This window comes from Sinocyclocheilus anshuiensis, unplaced genomic scaffold (genome assembly GCF_001515605.1).
Source record: "Sinocyclocheilus anshuiensis isolate Anshui unplaced genomic scaffold, SAMN03320099.WGS_v1.1 scaffold1451, whole genome shotgun sequence".
Taxonomy (NCBI): domain Eukaryota; kingdom Metazoa; phylum Chordata; class Actinopteri; order Cypriniformes; family Cyprinidae; genus Sinocyclocheilus; species Sinocyclocheilus anshuiensis.
The window spans coordinates 122,215-136,309 of record NW_015538060.1 but is presented as its reverse complement, the minus strand read 5'-3'; the positions used below and the strand labels follow the sequence as shown (position 1 = coordinate 136,309).

At 34.7% G+C, this 14,095-nt stretch overlaps 1 protein-coding gene across 1 annotated transcript in view; it reads left to right on the top strand.

Annotated features, from left to right (window-relative positions):
• The first annotated feature begins 11,483 nt into the window (after positions 1-11,483).
• LOC107683490 (ATP-dependent 6-phosphofructokinase, platelet type-like) overlaps positions 11,484-14,095 on the top strand; it is a 34,897-nt gene continuing 32,285 nt past the window's right edge. Inside the window, exon 1 of the mRNA XM_016479548.1 lies at positions 11,484-11,689. Within this exon, the coding sequence (XP_016335034.1) occupies positions 11,599-11,689 (91 nt within the window). The 5' untranslated portion in view covers positions 11,484-11,598. The remainder of the gene's footprint in view (positions 11,690-14,095) is intronic.

Below are 14,095 nucleotides of genomic sequence, written 5' to 3'. Positions count from 1 at the left end.
CAAAGTACACTTTTTCAATTAGAAATCTTTTTTTTTTCAATTCTTCTGCTTCTACTTGTAATTTTGATCCTACTTCTTCTTTCGCAACTGCTTCTTCTTCGGGGAAGTACTCTTTTTTTAACAGTTTTATCTTTCGACCAAAGTACACTTTTTCAATTAGAATGAAAAGTCAAATTTTATATTTTGTAGTGAGTCAAAATCATGATTGAAAATAAAACAGGACAAGAAGTACTTTTAGTGTTTAAAGAGCTTGTAAAGGCACACATTTGGTTGATTCTAAATTGTATAAATCCATGAATAATCGTGAGGGTGTATTCATTTAATTTAATTTAATGTTTTGTGTAAAAATGGTTAGTAAGGTCGCTGTTTAGGTATAAGATAAGGGATCTAAAATATGGTCTTGCAGAATAAGCCATTAATATGTGCTAATAAGCAACTAGTTAATAGTGAGAACTGGTCCCTAAACTAAAGTCTTACCTAAAGTTTGTTCAAAATCTCAATTGCTTATTTTTCTGCCATTGCAGTTTATGAAGGCTCATAAAACCGCTTACAACGATGTGCAATTTGGCAATTTAACTCAAAACCTCTAGTGCCACCAACTGTCCAAATTTGTTTATCCTCATGTTTATGCTAATAACTTTTGATCCATAAAGGCAATAAACCAAATTCCTGTGATTCTTTAGCTTGTGATGAGTCTATTGAACCCTTAATCCTGATTCAGACGGTAATTGTTTCTCCTGGGGACGTAAGCAATTTTCAATATTTACAGGGGTTTGTCTGTGATTTTATTGTCATCTGAATCCAGAATGTCGGTTCTTTTCTCCCACCACCCTCATAAAAATCCTCAGCCGAATTACCTACTTTTATTTTTTTACAGACAAGGTCATGTGGTAATTTAATTGCCGTCCGAATCCAAATCTCTGAGTTTACAAGAAGAAATTGATTCAAAATTCACTGTTTAAATCCTTATTGACCACTGCCAAAAACCATACGGTAACTGTTGTACTTCGCTGTAATTTGCATGCATATTTATTACTGAAAAAAAAAATAATTAAATGCTGGAAAGTATTTACTAGAACAAAATGCTACACCACAGCGAGTGGGAGCTGATAAGAAGAGAAAGAAGAAAAGCACATAAACATTTGAAATGGGTCATTATTATGGAAGCAACAGGTATGCAATAACATTTTTAAATATGTATTATACAGGCCTACAATTACATACATAAAAATGTAAACCAAGCAGCTTTATGTTTACCTTATGTAAATAAGAGGTTGCATTGCATCCATCATTTTGAGAGATAAAATGCAAGACAGAAAACCATTTCAACTAAAGCGTGTTAATTTTCCTATTTTTAAACGGGATTTAAATAATCAAATAATAAAAAAGGATATTAATTTATTCTTATTAGACAATCATGTGACTGGCCACATGAGCAGTTCTAGGTTCACAGGACTCGCTTGTCCACTGTGAATAAATCGTCATGTTTTATCACTGAGTTACCATGTATACATTTATTTTTACAGACGTCCACATGAGAAATTACCTGAATGGGGCTTTTGACGTCATGAAAACGTGTATCTGGTTTACATCAAAACTGCTTCTGATCATCTTCAGACCATGCTGGCAAAAAGTTAAATGACTTTCAGAAGACCAAACCTTTCTTGTAAAGCACATCAACAAATTCTACAAAGAGCATGCGATGTGAGGCTATAACTCTGTGATGCTTTGGCATATTGTGACAAAACTTGGTGCCTGTTATTACAAGCATGACCTGAGCGTATTTACACAGCTGTGGCACAGCGCCACCTACTGGTCAAGACATATGGAAAAAAAAAAGTTACATTTTTGCTTATAATCTCTAAACAGCTTGGTCAAAAACCATAAGATCGTCATTAGATTTGGTGTGACATACTAAATCGAACAATACTACATTTTCTCATGTCATTGTGGCCATTGTGAATTTTGATGAAAAATGCAATATTTATAAACACATTGACGTACAGTTACAAACCTTCACATGTGTCTTCGGTATGAAGTTTAACAAAAATGAGGTAAAGTAAATTTAAAAATATGCAAACAGCTTTTGTTTTGTCCGAAGGCCATGAATCTCACCTCTTTTTATTCCTTAGGTCCTACAGAATCCAAAGGTATAAACAGTCTGCCATTTCATCTGCACATTTTGATTCGTCAAAATTTTACTTTACTTTTTCTTTTCTTTTTCTTTTTTAGATTTGTTAAGACTATTTCAAAAGTTCTGTAAGTATCGTCAAAGATGATTGACAATTAGCATACAGTTTGGATTGGCGGTATGGTTCTGTTCTGGGCAAGAACTCCCTGCGCATCCATGCAGCCTAGCATGAATGAGAGTGGCGAGAGCAGCGATAACCCCCCCAGGGTAAACAGAACAGAACCAACATAAATGTATTGCAAATATAGTTCAAGTTCAATAATTTTATGTACACATTTTAGAATTAGTCTGATTCAAAGGATAATCAGAAGGCTGAATCCTGACTGACAGAGGAGGAGCTGGGGATGGAGGAGGGTAATTAGCTATTGAGCAATGCGAAAACTGCTGATAATACTGAGGGACCTTATATATGAATGCTTAGATAGGTGTCGTATTCCTACAGGTAGATGGGGATCAGCTGAGAGTCAGCTGATGCAAGCTTGACTAACGTGACCTGCCAGAACTAACGCTACGCCTGATATTTGACATTTGTTCAGAAGTTTTGAACCCGACAGCAGCTCTTTGTTGCATTTAATTCTGTTAGAAGTCAGCATGAAATCAAAATATTCCCATATTTATGCATGTTATTTATAAATAAGAAAACACAATAAAATAAAATAATGAAATAAAATAATTATCTATAGCCTTCTACTTATCAAACTACCTGTCATATACAGAAGACCAATTTTCCCAGTTCCAATCAATGTATTAAAACAATCTCACCCTTCATTTTATCCTGGGCTGTTAGTGGCATTTCACATTGACTTAATGAAAGCAATAAACTGTAAATGTTGGTTTTGGAAACAAGAATTACAGCATTATTAACTTAAGTAATGAGATACAATGATTTGCACATATGGTCACATTCCAGTAGATTTAAATCATTCTGGACTAAAACCATTTTTCAGGAGACACGATTTTTGCTTCCTCATTTGCTACACAGGAGAGAAATGACAAACTGATTTTGAGATTAAAAAAAGGAAGATGTGATGAGGTGGTTAACACTAAAGCTACATTAAAGGTTCTTTATTGTCATTTCTGTTTCATGAAGAACCTTCAACATCCATAGAACCCTTCTATTCCACAAAAGGTTCTTTAAAGTGGAAAAAAAATATTTGTTTTGATTTATAAATTATTCACACTAAGGAAAAAAAATGGTTCTTTTAAGAGCTGTTCCCTGAAAGTTTATATGGGGAACCGTGGTTGGGAACCACTGCCTATATGACAGTTAATCAGCATATTACAGGCTATCATTCAGACCCTGGAGAGATGATTCCAGCTAAGATGTGCTGGGATTCCCCCATCAGCACTGTGCCCAGCAAGACACCTTCTTCACGGGACTGTCCCTTGTATACGTTTAGGAATGTGAAACTCCCTGAAAATGGACTGTTAGTAACTAGATAATGCTTTCAACTACCAAATGAGCCTTTACTTGAATTACTGTCGCTAACTCTAACAGGCTTCACAGAGCATCCCATAGGAATGAATTGGAGATTTCCCGGTGTAATTTTTAGTCAAATGTGTTCATAAAATGACATTATTATTATATAATTAGTACGTGGGCTAGAATGAATTGCAAATGCTTCTCAGAATCAGCTAAACAGTCAGAAACCTTTTTAAAAAAACATTACAGTAATATTAGTGTAGTCTAACGTGTCTATTAGATTACTGTATAATGACTTGAGAATATTTTTCTCTAATCATATTTCAGCAATCATGTCTTGTGTTTGCTATTAGCTGTTTAATAGAACTAGTAATGCCAAATTCAAGAATGAAACATTCTTTTGATCTAACTGGTCAAACAGATTGCAAGTAAATCTGAAAGAGTTTATGATTCACTTTGATTCATTCAGACAATTCACTTATTCACTGAATCATCATAACAGGATATATTCTAAGATATATAGAAACAACAACCTCTTGTGAAGAAGAAGTGCACTTAATTGCATTATATGTGCAGTTAAAATTTAAAAGTATATATAAAAAAAAAACATAACTTTTAAATAACTTAAATACACTTTTAAAAAGTGCAGTTTACTTTAAAGTGCATTTTAAATCAGGTTTTAATAATCTTCTGTCATGCTTTAAATAAGTACACTTACATACTAAAACACGTGCAAAGCACTTGATTATAATTTTAACTGTAGTGTGTTATTTGATATTGCTTTTAAAGTTAATGTATTTTAAATGTAATAAATTGCAACTTCATCATTACAACGTGTAATTTCAAACATTTAAATACTTGACACAATTTTCTATAGAAATTACATTAAAGTATATTTTAGTTTATTAAAAATGGTTGTCAGTACATTTTAACCATATTTCAAAAACAGTAGAATTATGAAATTACATATAAAGATGTACTTAAGTCCTGTGTAAAATAACACTCAAAACTTCAATTGCACTTAATATAAATTTTAAATCTAATACATTTTCATTTAATTGCTATTTATGTGCAGTTCAGTCTCTAAAAACATTGCATTCAGTTCACAATTAAGTATTCTTTTAAAGCATGCTATTTTAGTAATAAGTAGCCTACTCTTTTTTAAAGTATGCTAAAGCGTAATAGTAGTTCATAAGTGAAAAGAGCGCTGGATGAGGTGGATATTTACCTACAATCCATTGTAAGAAACAAAACTTATATTCTGTATCGTTTGTTAAAGATGAAGCAGCTTTTTATTGACTGTACACAGATTCAGTGTGGGACTAATTATTGTAAATAAAGCATCTGTTTTTAAGCATGAATTATATATTTGCATATCTTACTTACAATATTTCTATTCAATATCAGTTCAGAAAATGAAGTTCTGCACATAAACTAATGTGATAATTTCACTTTTGATTAAGTTGTTTTTGACATCTCTTACAAATACTGTGTTTTACTGCCCCAACGGGTTTCAGGATTTACATTAATTGTTGCACTTTCCCGAAACACTGACATCACTGCGGTGCTTGAATGATTGCTTAGAATTCCTATGCATTGCTGGGATCTTTAACTGAAACCACAGACAGTGCATGTTTCTAAAAAAAAGAAAAACATATGGGTAATTTAGTTTATTTAAACAGTTTGAAACGTTCTGGAAATGTTGTGATCCACAAGCATACTGGTTAGGACATAAATGTGATTTTTACATATAATATTTTTTATTTAATTATATAATTAATTGTTTCATTAATTTATAATTTAATTGCTTAACAATATTCATATTACAAGTTATAATAAATAAATAAATACATACATACATAAATAAAATCTGATTAAATCTAAATACCAGGGGCCTCAAAACTCGTTTATATATGTGTGTGTGTGTGTGTGTGTGTGTGTGTGTGTGTGTGTGTGTGTTAAGTTAGTTATTTTGGTCAATTAGCTTATTGTAATGGTGAAAGCCCGCAACAGATATGAATGCAATATGTTAAAATTGTCTCATTTTTTTATGCTACATTTGAAAAAATGTAACCAGCTCTAAAGGAAAGATTCATTTATTTCTTATTTTCAAGGCCTGCATTTCTGCAAAACTGCAAAAATGCACTTATACCCACATATACTTTGCAGTGTCAAGCTTAAATGACATTAGTGTCAGTAAAATACCGACAACTTTTGTTCCTTTTCACACAAATTATGATTACATTGGCCAGATTATCGATGAATAAAGACTTTACTGCCGTGATACGTCCAACAACCTACAAAAAACAACATTGCCACAGTCACATGTATCTGTTTTAGAGAAAACTGCCATGAAACATGCTACGAATAACACAACATATAATTTTGCAACCATTTTATATCCACAGCTGTTTTTTTGTTTGCTTTGTTTCATGACACTGTTTAATGAACCCGCATCTACAAGGAGAAACAATAATATTGCTTATAGCGCCTCTTGTGGACATTTCAGCTGAAAAGTGCAGCAAAATGTGCCATATTTCAGGTTTTACAAAAACGTAGACAGATTAACGTATTTCCAAGAGCCAGGGGTTGCTCTGGACACAACTATCAATAACATGAGTGATAAATGTCATCCTGACCAATCAACTCAGCAGCTGAGGATCAATACAGTCAGGGTGTTAGTCAGATAACAATTTCACATAAGATCTGTAGAGAGTTAGAGCTTTTAGCAGTTAGATTGTGCAAAAAGGCAGTTGCAAAGGTGTTCTGGGTGTTTTTAGTGTTGCTAGGATGTTACTATGTAACTGGTTGCTGATGTGATTATGCCTACAGTAATATCACACCTCTCCTCTCCTCCACAAGCCCCATGACATGTACTTTCAGCATTTTAAATAAATCAAAACTTACATGTTGCTGTCAAAATTGCGTCACCAGTGTAGATGAATGAATAGATTACATCTCTGTTCCTGGTTTCAAAGAAAGGTGCTCTGCAGTGCATGTTGAGACAGGCTTTATTCCATATAGTGCTGTCTTCTGCATAGAAGAGCCTGTTTTTCTGAACGGTTGTCCCCAATGGATTTCAGTTTTCTTTTCCAATAATGGAGGATCAGAGCTGAGCATTGTCACAAACACATTTCCAGGCAAATAGATAACTTGTGTTTCAAGTAAACAATGGGTTAGCAAAATTTCCACGCTTTTTAACTGATTAGTTCCCAGTCATTCATGAGTAGAATTATATAGATACAGTGGGTATAGAAAATAATCACCCCCCTTTAAAATAATCACATTTTGTTGCTTTGCAGCCTGAAATGAAGACACAGTTTTATTAATTTCTATGATTAGGCCTGGAAATAACACTCAAATTCCCTGATATTTTCAGGTTTTCCATGATGGACCTAAACCACTTTGTGCAAGCTTTGATTGTGCAAGACAATGTTTATTGATAATCTGCTTTAAAATGAATGTTTTTCGCTTTGCTGTGCATATGTTTCACCACATGGTGCATGTTGCAAGACGCCATTAAAAGTACAACAGGCTAAGAGAAAAATGTGCTGTATACGCATCTCCACCAACTGCTGTTTAGTTCCACTAAAGTGAAACTCTTGTGTCAGCATGAACAGTGAGAGCACTTTCACTTTAATTTCTAGTGCATAAGCTACCTTGCAACTTTCACCATAACAACACGTCACAAGGTTGCCATGATCGGGGAACCTTCAGTGCCTGAGGGAAATGAAAAGAATTCAACCGCAACAGAACAATGCATCTAATCCTTCTGATAAAATAATACTTTTCCGTTACAGCAGGGTGATTTTTTTTCTCGTAATACTTCTCTGCTTCTTGTACTCGTTATGTGTTGTATTCTATTTTTCATTGTGTTCATTTTTAATAATTATTTAAATACCATAATAACTGCATTTTCAGTTTTAGAAAGTAGTTCAAACAAAACTATACATTTCATAGTAACGCATCAGCTATTGTTAACTAAGAAAACAAAATAAAATCTAATTTCTCATTTATTTAGTTGAAGTTGAACTGAATAAACCAAAACGAAAAACTAAAACTATATACACATACATACAAAAATTAATAAAAGTGACAAAAACACACAAAACATTTGACTAAAATCTTAACTAAAATTAAAATGACAACAGAATATATAAAAATAAAATCTAATTTAAAATATTAACAAAAACTATAATAGTATATAATAGTATATATAATAGTATATCAATAGTACATAAAAACCAATGGCATGCATCAGCCTATGTGCAATAGCCTTTCCCACCACAAATTTGGATGTTTCTTAAAACATTTTGTAATTAAAATAAATACTTTTTAAAAATATCAAATTAATAAAATAATGTGACCTCAATTAAAGCAAGCACAAAACTTTATGCCAGTTCTACCATTCCTCTTGGTATTAAGAGTTTAACAAAAATACACTTTTTTTTTTTCTTGTTTTGTACTCCTGTGCATGTTTTGGTTTGTGTCTGTTTTTATACTTTTATGTAGTTTTACTTTTTGTTGTATTTTCCGCATTATTCAATCATAACATTGCTAAGCAGGAAAGTAAATAAATGTCAACTTCATTTTTTGAAAAAAAAAAAAATAATAATCAGGGAAAATAACAGAAATCATATTTAAATATGGAAAAAGTTGCAACAGTGCTCTAATGTCCCGCCCACAGTATCAGTTAAACGCCCCCACACTTTCCATTGACAGGAACTTCCTCAAGGAATACCAGAAATTGGGCATCACAAAAAAAAGATGTCCCGTTTCATTTTCACCCTACCTGACAGGTGTGGTCAGTGTTTCTGGCCGGTTTCATTTTGACCCAGCCTGACAGGTGTGGAATGCCAGGTGTCACTTCTCAAGGTATAAAAGGCAAAGCACAATGTCACATCAGCATCTCACAGCATCTCAGCTTCAGCTACACTCACTGGAAAACAGGTGAGAACTTCTGACAACAAATGTTATATATGTGTTATATATATATATATATATATGTATGTGTGTGTGTGTGTGTGTGTGCTTCTCACTTTTTGTACTAATGAAGATTTATTCCATGATTTCAGAAAAAAAAATGGTCTGGATTAAATTCACCATCATTTGCACATTCATATCTCTCCTGGAAGCCCATAAGGAGTGCGCAAGACACATACAATGGGCGCATCTTATTCAGTCTTTAAATTCAATGGTAAATGTTCTTAAAACAACATAACTCATAACTAATGTATTTGAGTGAATGAAGGAATGAATGAATGAATGAATGAATGAATGAATGAATGAATGAGTCAATGACATACAATGGGCGCATCTTATTCAGTCTTTAAATTCAATGGTAAATGTTCTTAAAACAACATAACTCATAACTAATGTATTTGAGTGAATGAATGAATGAGTCAATTAATTGTATAAAACACATATGCTTTGTGCTTTCAAAGGGCACTGCGATATCTCATGATTGTGCATTTGAGTATGAAGAAGCCAGTCTGTGTGATCTACGTCACCTGGCCAATAGGGTTTGTACATCTGTCTTCCTTCTATATGTTGATAAAAAGATGTTTGATATAAAGTACAAAAAAAACAAAAAACACCTAAGATTAATGTTTTGCTCTTCACAGGTGGATCATAATGCAATCCTTCTGGTCGACATTGTCAAGAAAACAGAAACAATGTACAAGAAGAATCCAAACCCACAGACGTTTATTGAGGCCCTTCATCACACCCATCATACTCTGAGCAACTGTGTAAGAATCACAAATGTGCTATTATAAGGTATAATACAGTCACACAGCTCATTATCAACATGATAATCATGTTGCCTGTGTTTTTTCGGTAGGTTCATCACTCTGACGATGCTGAAAATGAGCCTGTGACCACATGCTTCAATAAACTAGACACTTTTCTTAAGAAAAAGGTAAGATCCTAAAGTATTTATCAGTCTGTCTATCTTTCTATGTATCTATCCATATTAATGTCTATATATTTCTATTTTTACAGTCCCACTCACAGTGTGCATGGGAAATCATTAATTCAAAAGTGAGGGAGGTTCTTCAGAGGCTGGAGAAACACTCCGTCAGAAGGCGGCGTTAGAGACTTTATTATGCATGCATATATTTTATTGCAAATAAGGTATGCCATTTTATAAGCTCGATGGACATATGCATGTATTTTTAAGAAATGCACATTATATACAAAACGTTTCAAATTCATGATTTATTGAGTCGTGAGCAGATTATTGCTGTGTGAGATAATCTTGATCGATATGTAGTAGTAGAAATATAGATTTTTTTCTAATACAATTGTTATGAAATGCAATACTGTAACGCACAAAATGTGAGATTATTGTGAATGTGGATTCTTGAATATTTATGTTTTACTGTTAAAATGTGAGTTTTCTTTGCTACTGTATGTCTATGATATGAACTTCTTATCCATTTGTACTAATGCTACACTCGAAAAAATGCTGGGTTAAATATAACCCAGCGCTGGGTTAAAAAGGGACAAACCTAGCTATTGGGTTGTTTTGACCCAGCTATCGGGTTGTTTTGACCCAGCTATCGGGTTGTTTTGACCCAGCTATCGGGTTGTTTTGACCCAGCTATCGGGTTGTTTTGACCCAGCTATCGGGTTGTTTTGACCCAGCTATCGGGTTGTTTTGACCCAGCTATCGGGTTGTTTTGACCCAGCTATCGGGTTGTTTTGACCCAGCTATCGGGTTGTTTTGACCCAGCTATCGGGTTGTTTTGACCCAGCTATCGGGTTGTTTTGACCCAGCTATCGGGTTGTTTTGACCCAGCTATCGGGTTGTTTTGACCCAGCTATCGGGTTGTTTTGACCCAGCTATCGGGTTGTTTTGACCCAGCTATCGGGTTGTTTTGACCCAGCTATCGGGTTGTTTTGACCCAGCTATCGGGTTGTTTTGACCCAGCTATCGGGTTGTTTTGACCCAGCTATCGGGTTGTTTTGACCCAGCTATCGGGTTGTTTTGACCCAGCTATTGGGTTGGGGTGTTTTGAACCCAGCGGTTGGGTTGTTTTGAACCCAACCGCTGGGTCAAAACAACCCAATAGCTGAGTCAAAACAACCCAACCGCTGGGTCAAAACAACCCGATATCTGGGTCAAAACAACCCGCAGCGCTGGGTTATATTTAACCCAGCATTTTTTAGAGTGTACCTAATGTTACAATGTTACTACCTAATGTTAATGTTCTTGAACAAACATAATAAAGAAACTAATAAAACCACCATTCTGTGTTTTAAGTAAAATACTTTGAATAATTCTAAAAATATTTTGAACAATAAAAAAATCTAAATCTCTTTAAAAAATCGAAAGCACACATCATTTAAAAAGTTCAGTGTCATTTGTTCATTTAGGGTGAATCAGAATTTGATTTCCATTCTTAGACACATTTATTCTTTTCAAGAAATCATATTGTCTGAAAATGACCGCATGATGCTTCAACAATGGCATTTCCTTGCAGTTTTTCACACAAACCAACAGACGGCAGCATAGCTACTATAAAAATAACGGTTGCAAAGCTACTAAAATGACTAGCACAAAGCCAAAGTTCATTTTACTAACTCATTAAGTAATTAAAAGCACACACATTTACTGATGACAGAAATAAACTTACTGTAAATTGAATTTCAACGATCTTGCTCTCTGACGGCATCTCACAGTTTCCGGAAATACAAGCCGGACCATATTTGACAAAAGCAAACTTATCGTCCCGCCTACATCATCTTCCTACACGGAAACGTCGCGGATTCCGACAAGAACGCACGATCTGATCAGCCATTGGCTGAGAGAGCTGTCAGTCACAGATCTTGGATACTATTGGAGGAGGCGCTGCAGAGGAGACCGCTGGAGAGAGAAGAGGAGCGGGGAGGACAGAGTCCCCGAACCGGCACAGTTTCATACAGACTTTAATTTATTCATTATTATATTTGAACATATTATACGTATTAAAACGGGAAAATGGCTCAGACAGACAACAAGAAGTTCTTTGAGAACCTGTCGGGCGCTGGGAAAGCCATAGCGGTGCTGACGAGCGGAGGAGATGCGCAAGGTAGATACATGGCTCCTGAAGAGCACACTGCTATCATTCTGACATCTCATGGTCATTTTTATTTTAAGGTATAACGTTATTGAATCACTGTGTTCAGAATGATCAACATAGTTTCACTTTGACATACGATGTGCATTCTGTTACAGTGTTGCACGATATTCACGGTTACCAGCGTTACATTGGCTGTTCTGTCATTATATCACTCGCACTGTATAAATGAATCCTCATACTTAGTTTTGCTTTTCGTCAGGATGGATGCAATTGCCTCTGAAGGTCCAAAGTGATGGAAATGTAACGTTAGCCACGAGATACTCACAAGGTCACAGCTTTTGCAATGTGATACATGGTTGCCGTTCAGGACCAGCGTTACTTATCACCACTGCATTCTGTTTAGACGGGTTCGTAGAAATGCATGGTGAGGAGAATGAGCAAGAAGCAGGTCGCGCTAAATAAATCCGAGCTCATGTCAGACGACAGAAGCTTTCGTTTCTATCATGTTTCCAGATAGTAGACAGCTTTACTTTATGTAGGTGTTTAGGCGAATGAATGACATTTATTCCGGTATCAATAAATGTCACCGCATTGCGGAATCATGTGACCTTCACGAATAGCACGTAGCGTGTCTTCACTGTCTCCATCAGCCTGAAAGATTATGATGCTCGCTTATGTTTGCTTTACATTAACCGTCATTTTTGTGTTACCTCATACCACATGCTGCTACCTTATTCTGGCTGTCAATCATCGAAATTATGATTTTTGCGTCTTCATCAACCAGGAAGTTGCTTCGTGTTTCACTGTGGCTTTCTCGTGTTTCTCGTGTGCAAATACTTTAAAGGTCATTGTTTCTTCAGTAAGTGATGTGTTTTGTAAAGAAGGGGTGAATTCAGGCGACTTCGGGGTGTAGGAAGCCTAAAGGATGCGTACGTGAGGAGCCGCTGCGCGCGTTTGAGACGAAGAGTTACGTCACAGGAAAATGAGTCATGTGACCAACGGTGTAAAAAGTGCAGTTGTTACCTTAAGAGGGTTCTACCTTTAGTGTAACTTTTGTGAATCTAGTCAGGTTGATTTAGTCGTATTAAACAACATTTCTGTCTTGAATAAAAACAGTTTGTTTAGATGTGCACATGCACACTTTTACCTTTAATTAAAAGACTAGTAGTTCCTTTAGGCAGATGCTAGTCTAGTTTATGAGACCATTCAGGCACCTTTTCTGAAAAAGATACACAAAATAATGATCTTTAAAAAAGCATCATATGACCCCTTTAAGAAAATGTTCTTGCATATAATCAGAGCTGGGTAGATTACTTACAAATTGTAGTCTGTTACTGATTCCAAATTTCATGACAAAAATTGTAGTTAGTGACGTAACCCATTACATTACACATTTTAGGTAATATAATTGGAATACTTTTAGATTACTTTTGACCTAACTCATTTATCGCATTGATTTAAATGACAATCTTGTGCCATACTGATATAAAAATACAAAGAGTAGAAAATATATTCCAGTTGTTGTTATTAACAACATGGAGTGCATTAAACATTCTGTCAAGGTTTCCCAAACTGGGGTTTCTAAAGGATTTTAATGACAAGCTAATAATTAAAGCATAACAAATTTAAATAAATACAATTACATCAACCAAAATAAAACACTTACTAAAAAAGATGTGTGTTTACCTGCATGTCATGTGACCATTAACCAATGTCGGAGAACCGTGAACGTGCAATATTGAAATGATAATGTTATACTTAATTATTCAAATATTTATTTTAAAATCTGAAAAATATTTTAGAAAGGTACATTTAAAAGATGAAAAAGAGGAATTAGGGGGAATCAATAAATTATAAATAATTTATTGCTATTGTGTGAATAATATGTAATCATGTAGTCGATAAAACAAGTAACTATAGTCTGCATTACAAGTATTTTAAAATTTAATTTAATCTAATTACAAGTACTTACTTTTTGGAATCTGATTACATAACCAGATTACATGTAATCAGTTACTACCCAGCTCTGCATATAATATACTATTAATTACATAAAAAGCCACTTTAAAGTCCGCCTGAACCGGAAGTTGCTGCCGACTTTATTTCAGTGTAGTGACGTATTTCCATCTGCAACGGAATATTGAATAGAGGGCATGGTTTTATTTTGGCCCTCCTCCTCTCTGTCTCTCACTCATATCAAACTAACGGTTGGAGGGTGTGTTTAAAAGGATATTCTGCCCAAGCCGTCAAACTGACGTCATCAGAGAAGGACTAACATTCCAGAGCAGAAGCAAATGATCAGATTTTGATTAAAGATTACCAAGACAAACAATTTTTTTCAGCGGATTAACTTGCACGGATGAATTGTTCACATCAAGACTAGCAATGTGCGCTAGTAAAGTAAAAAAAGTCCAT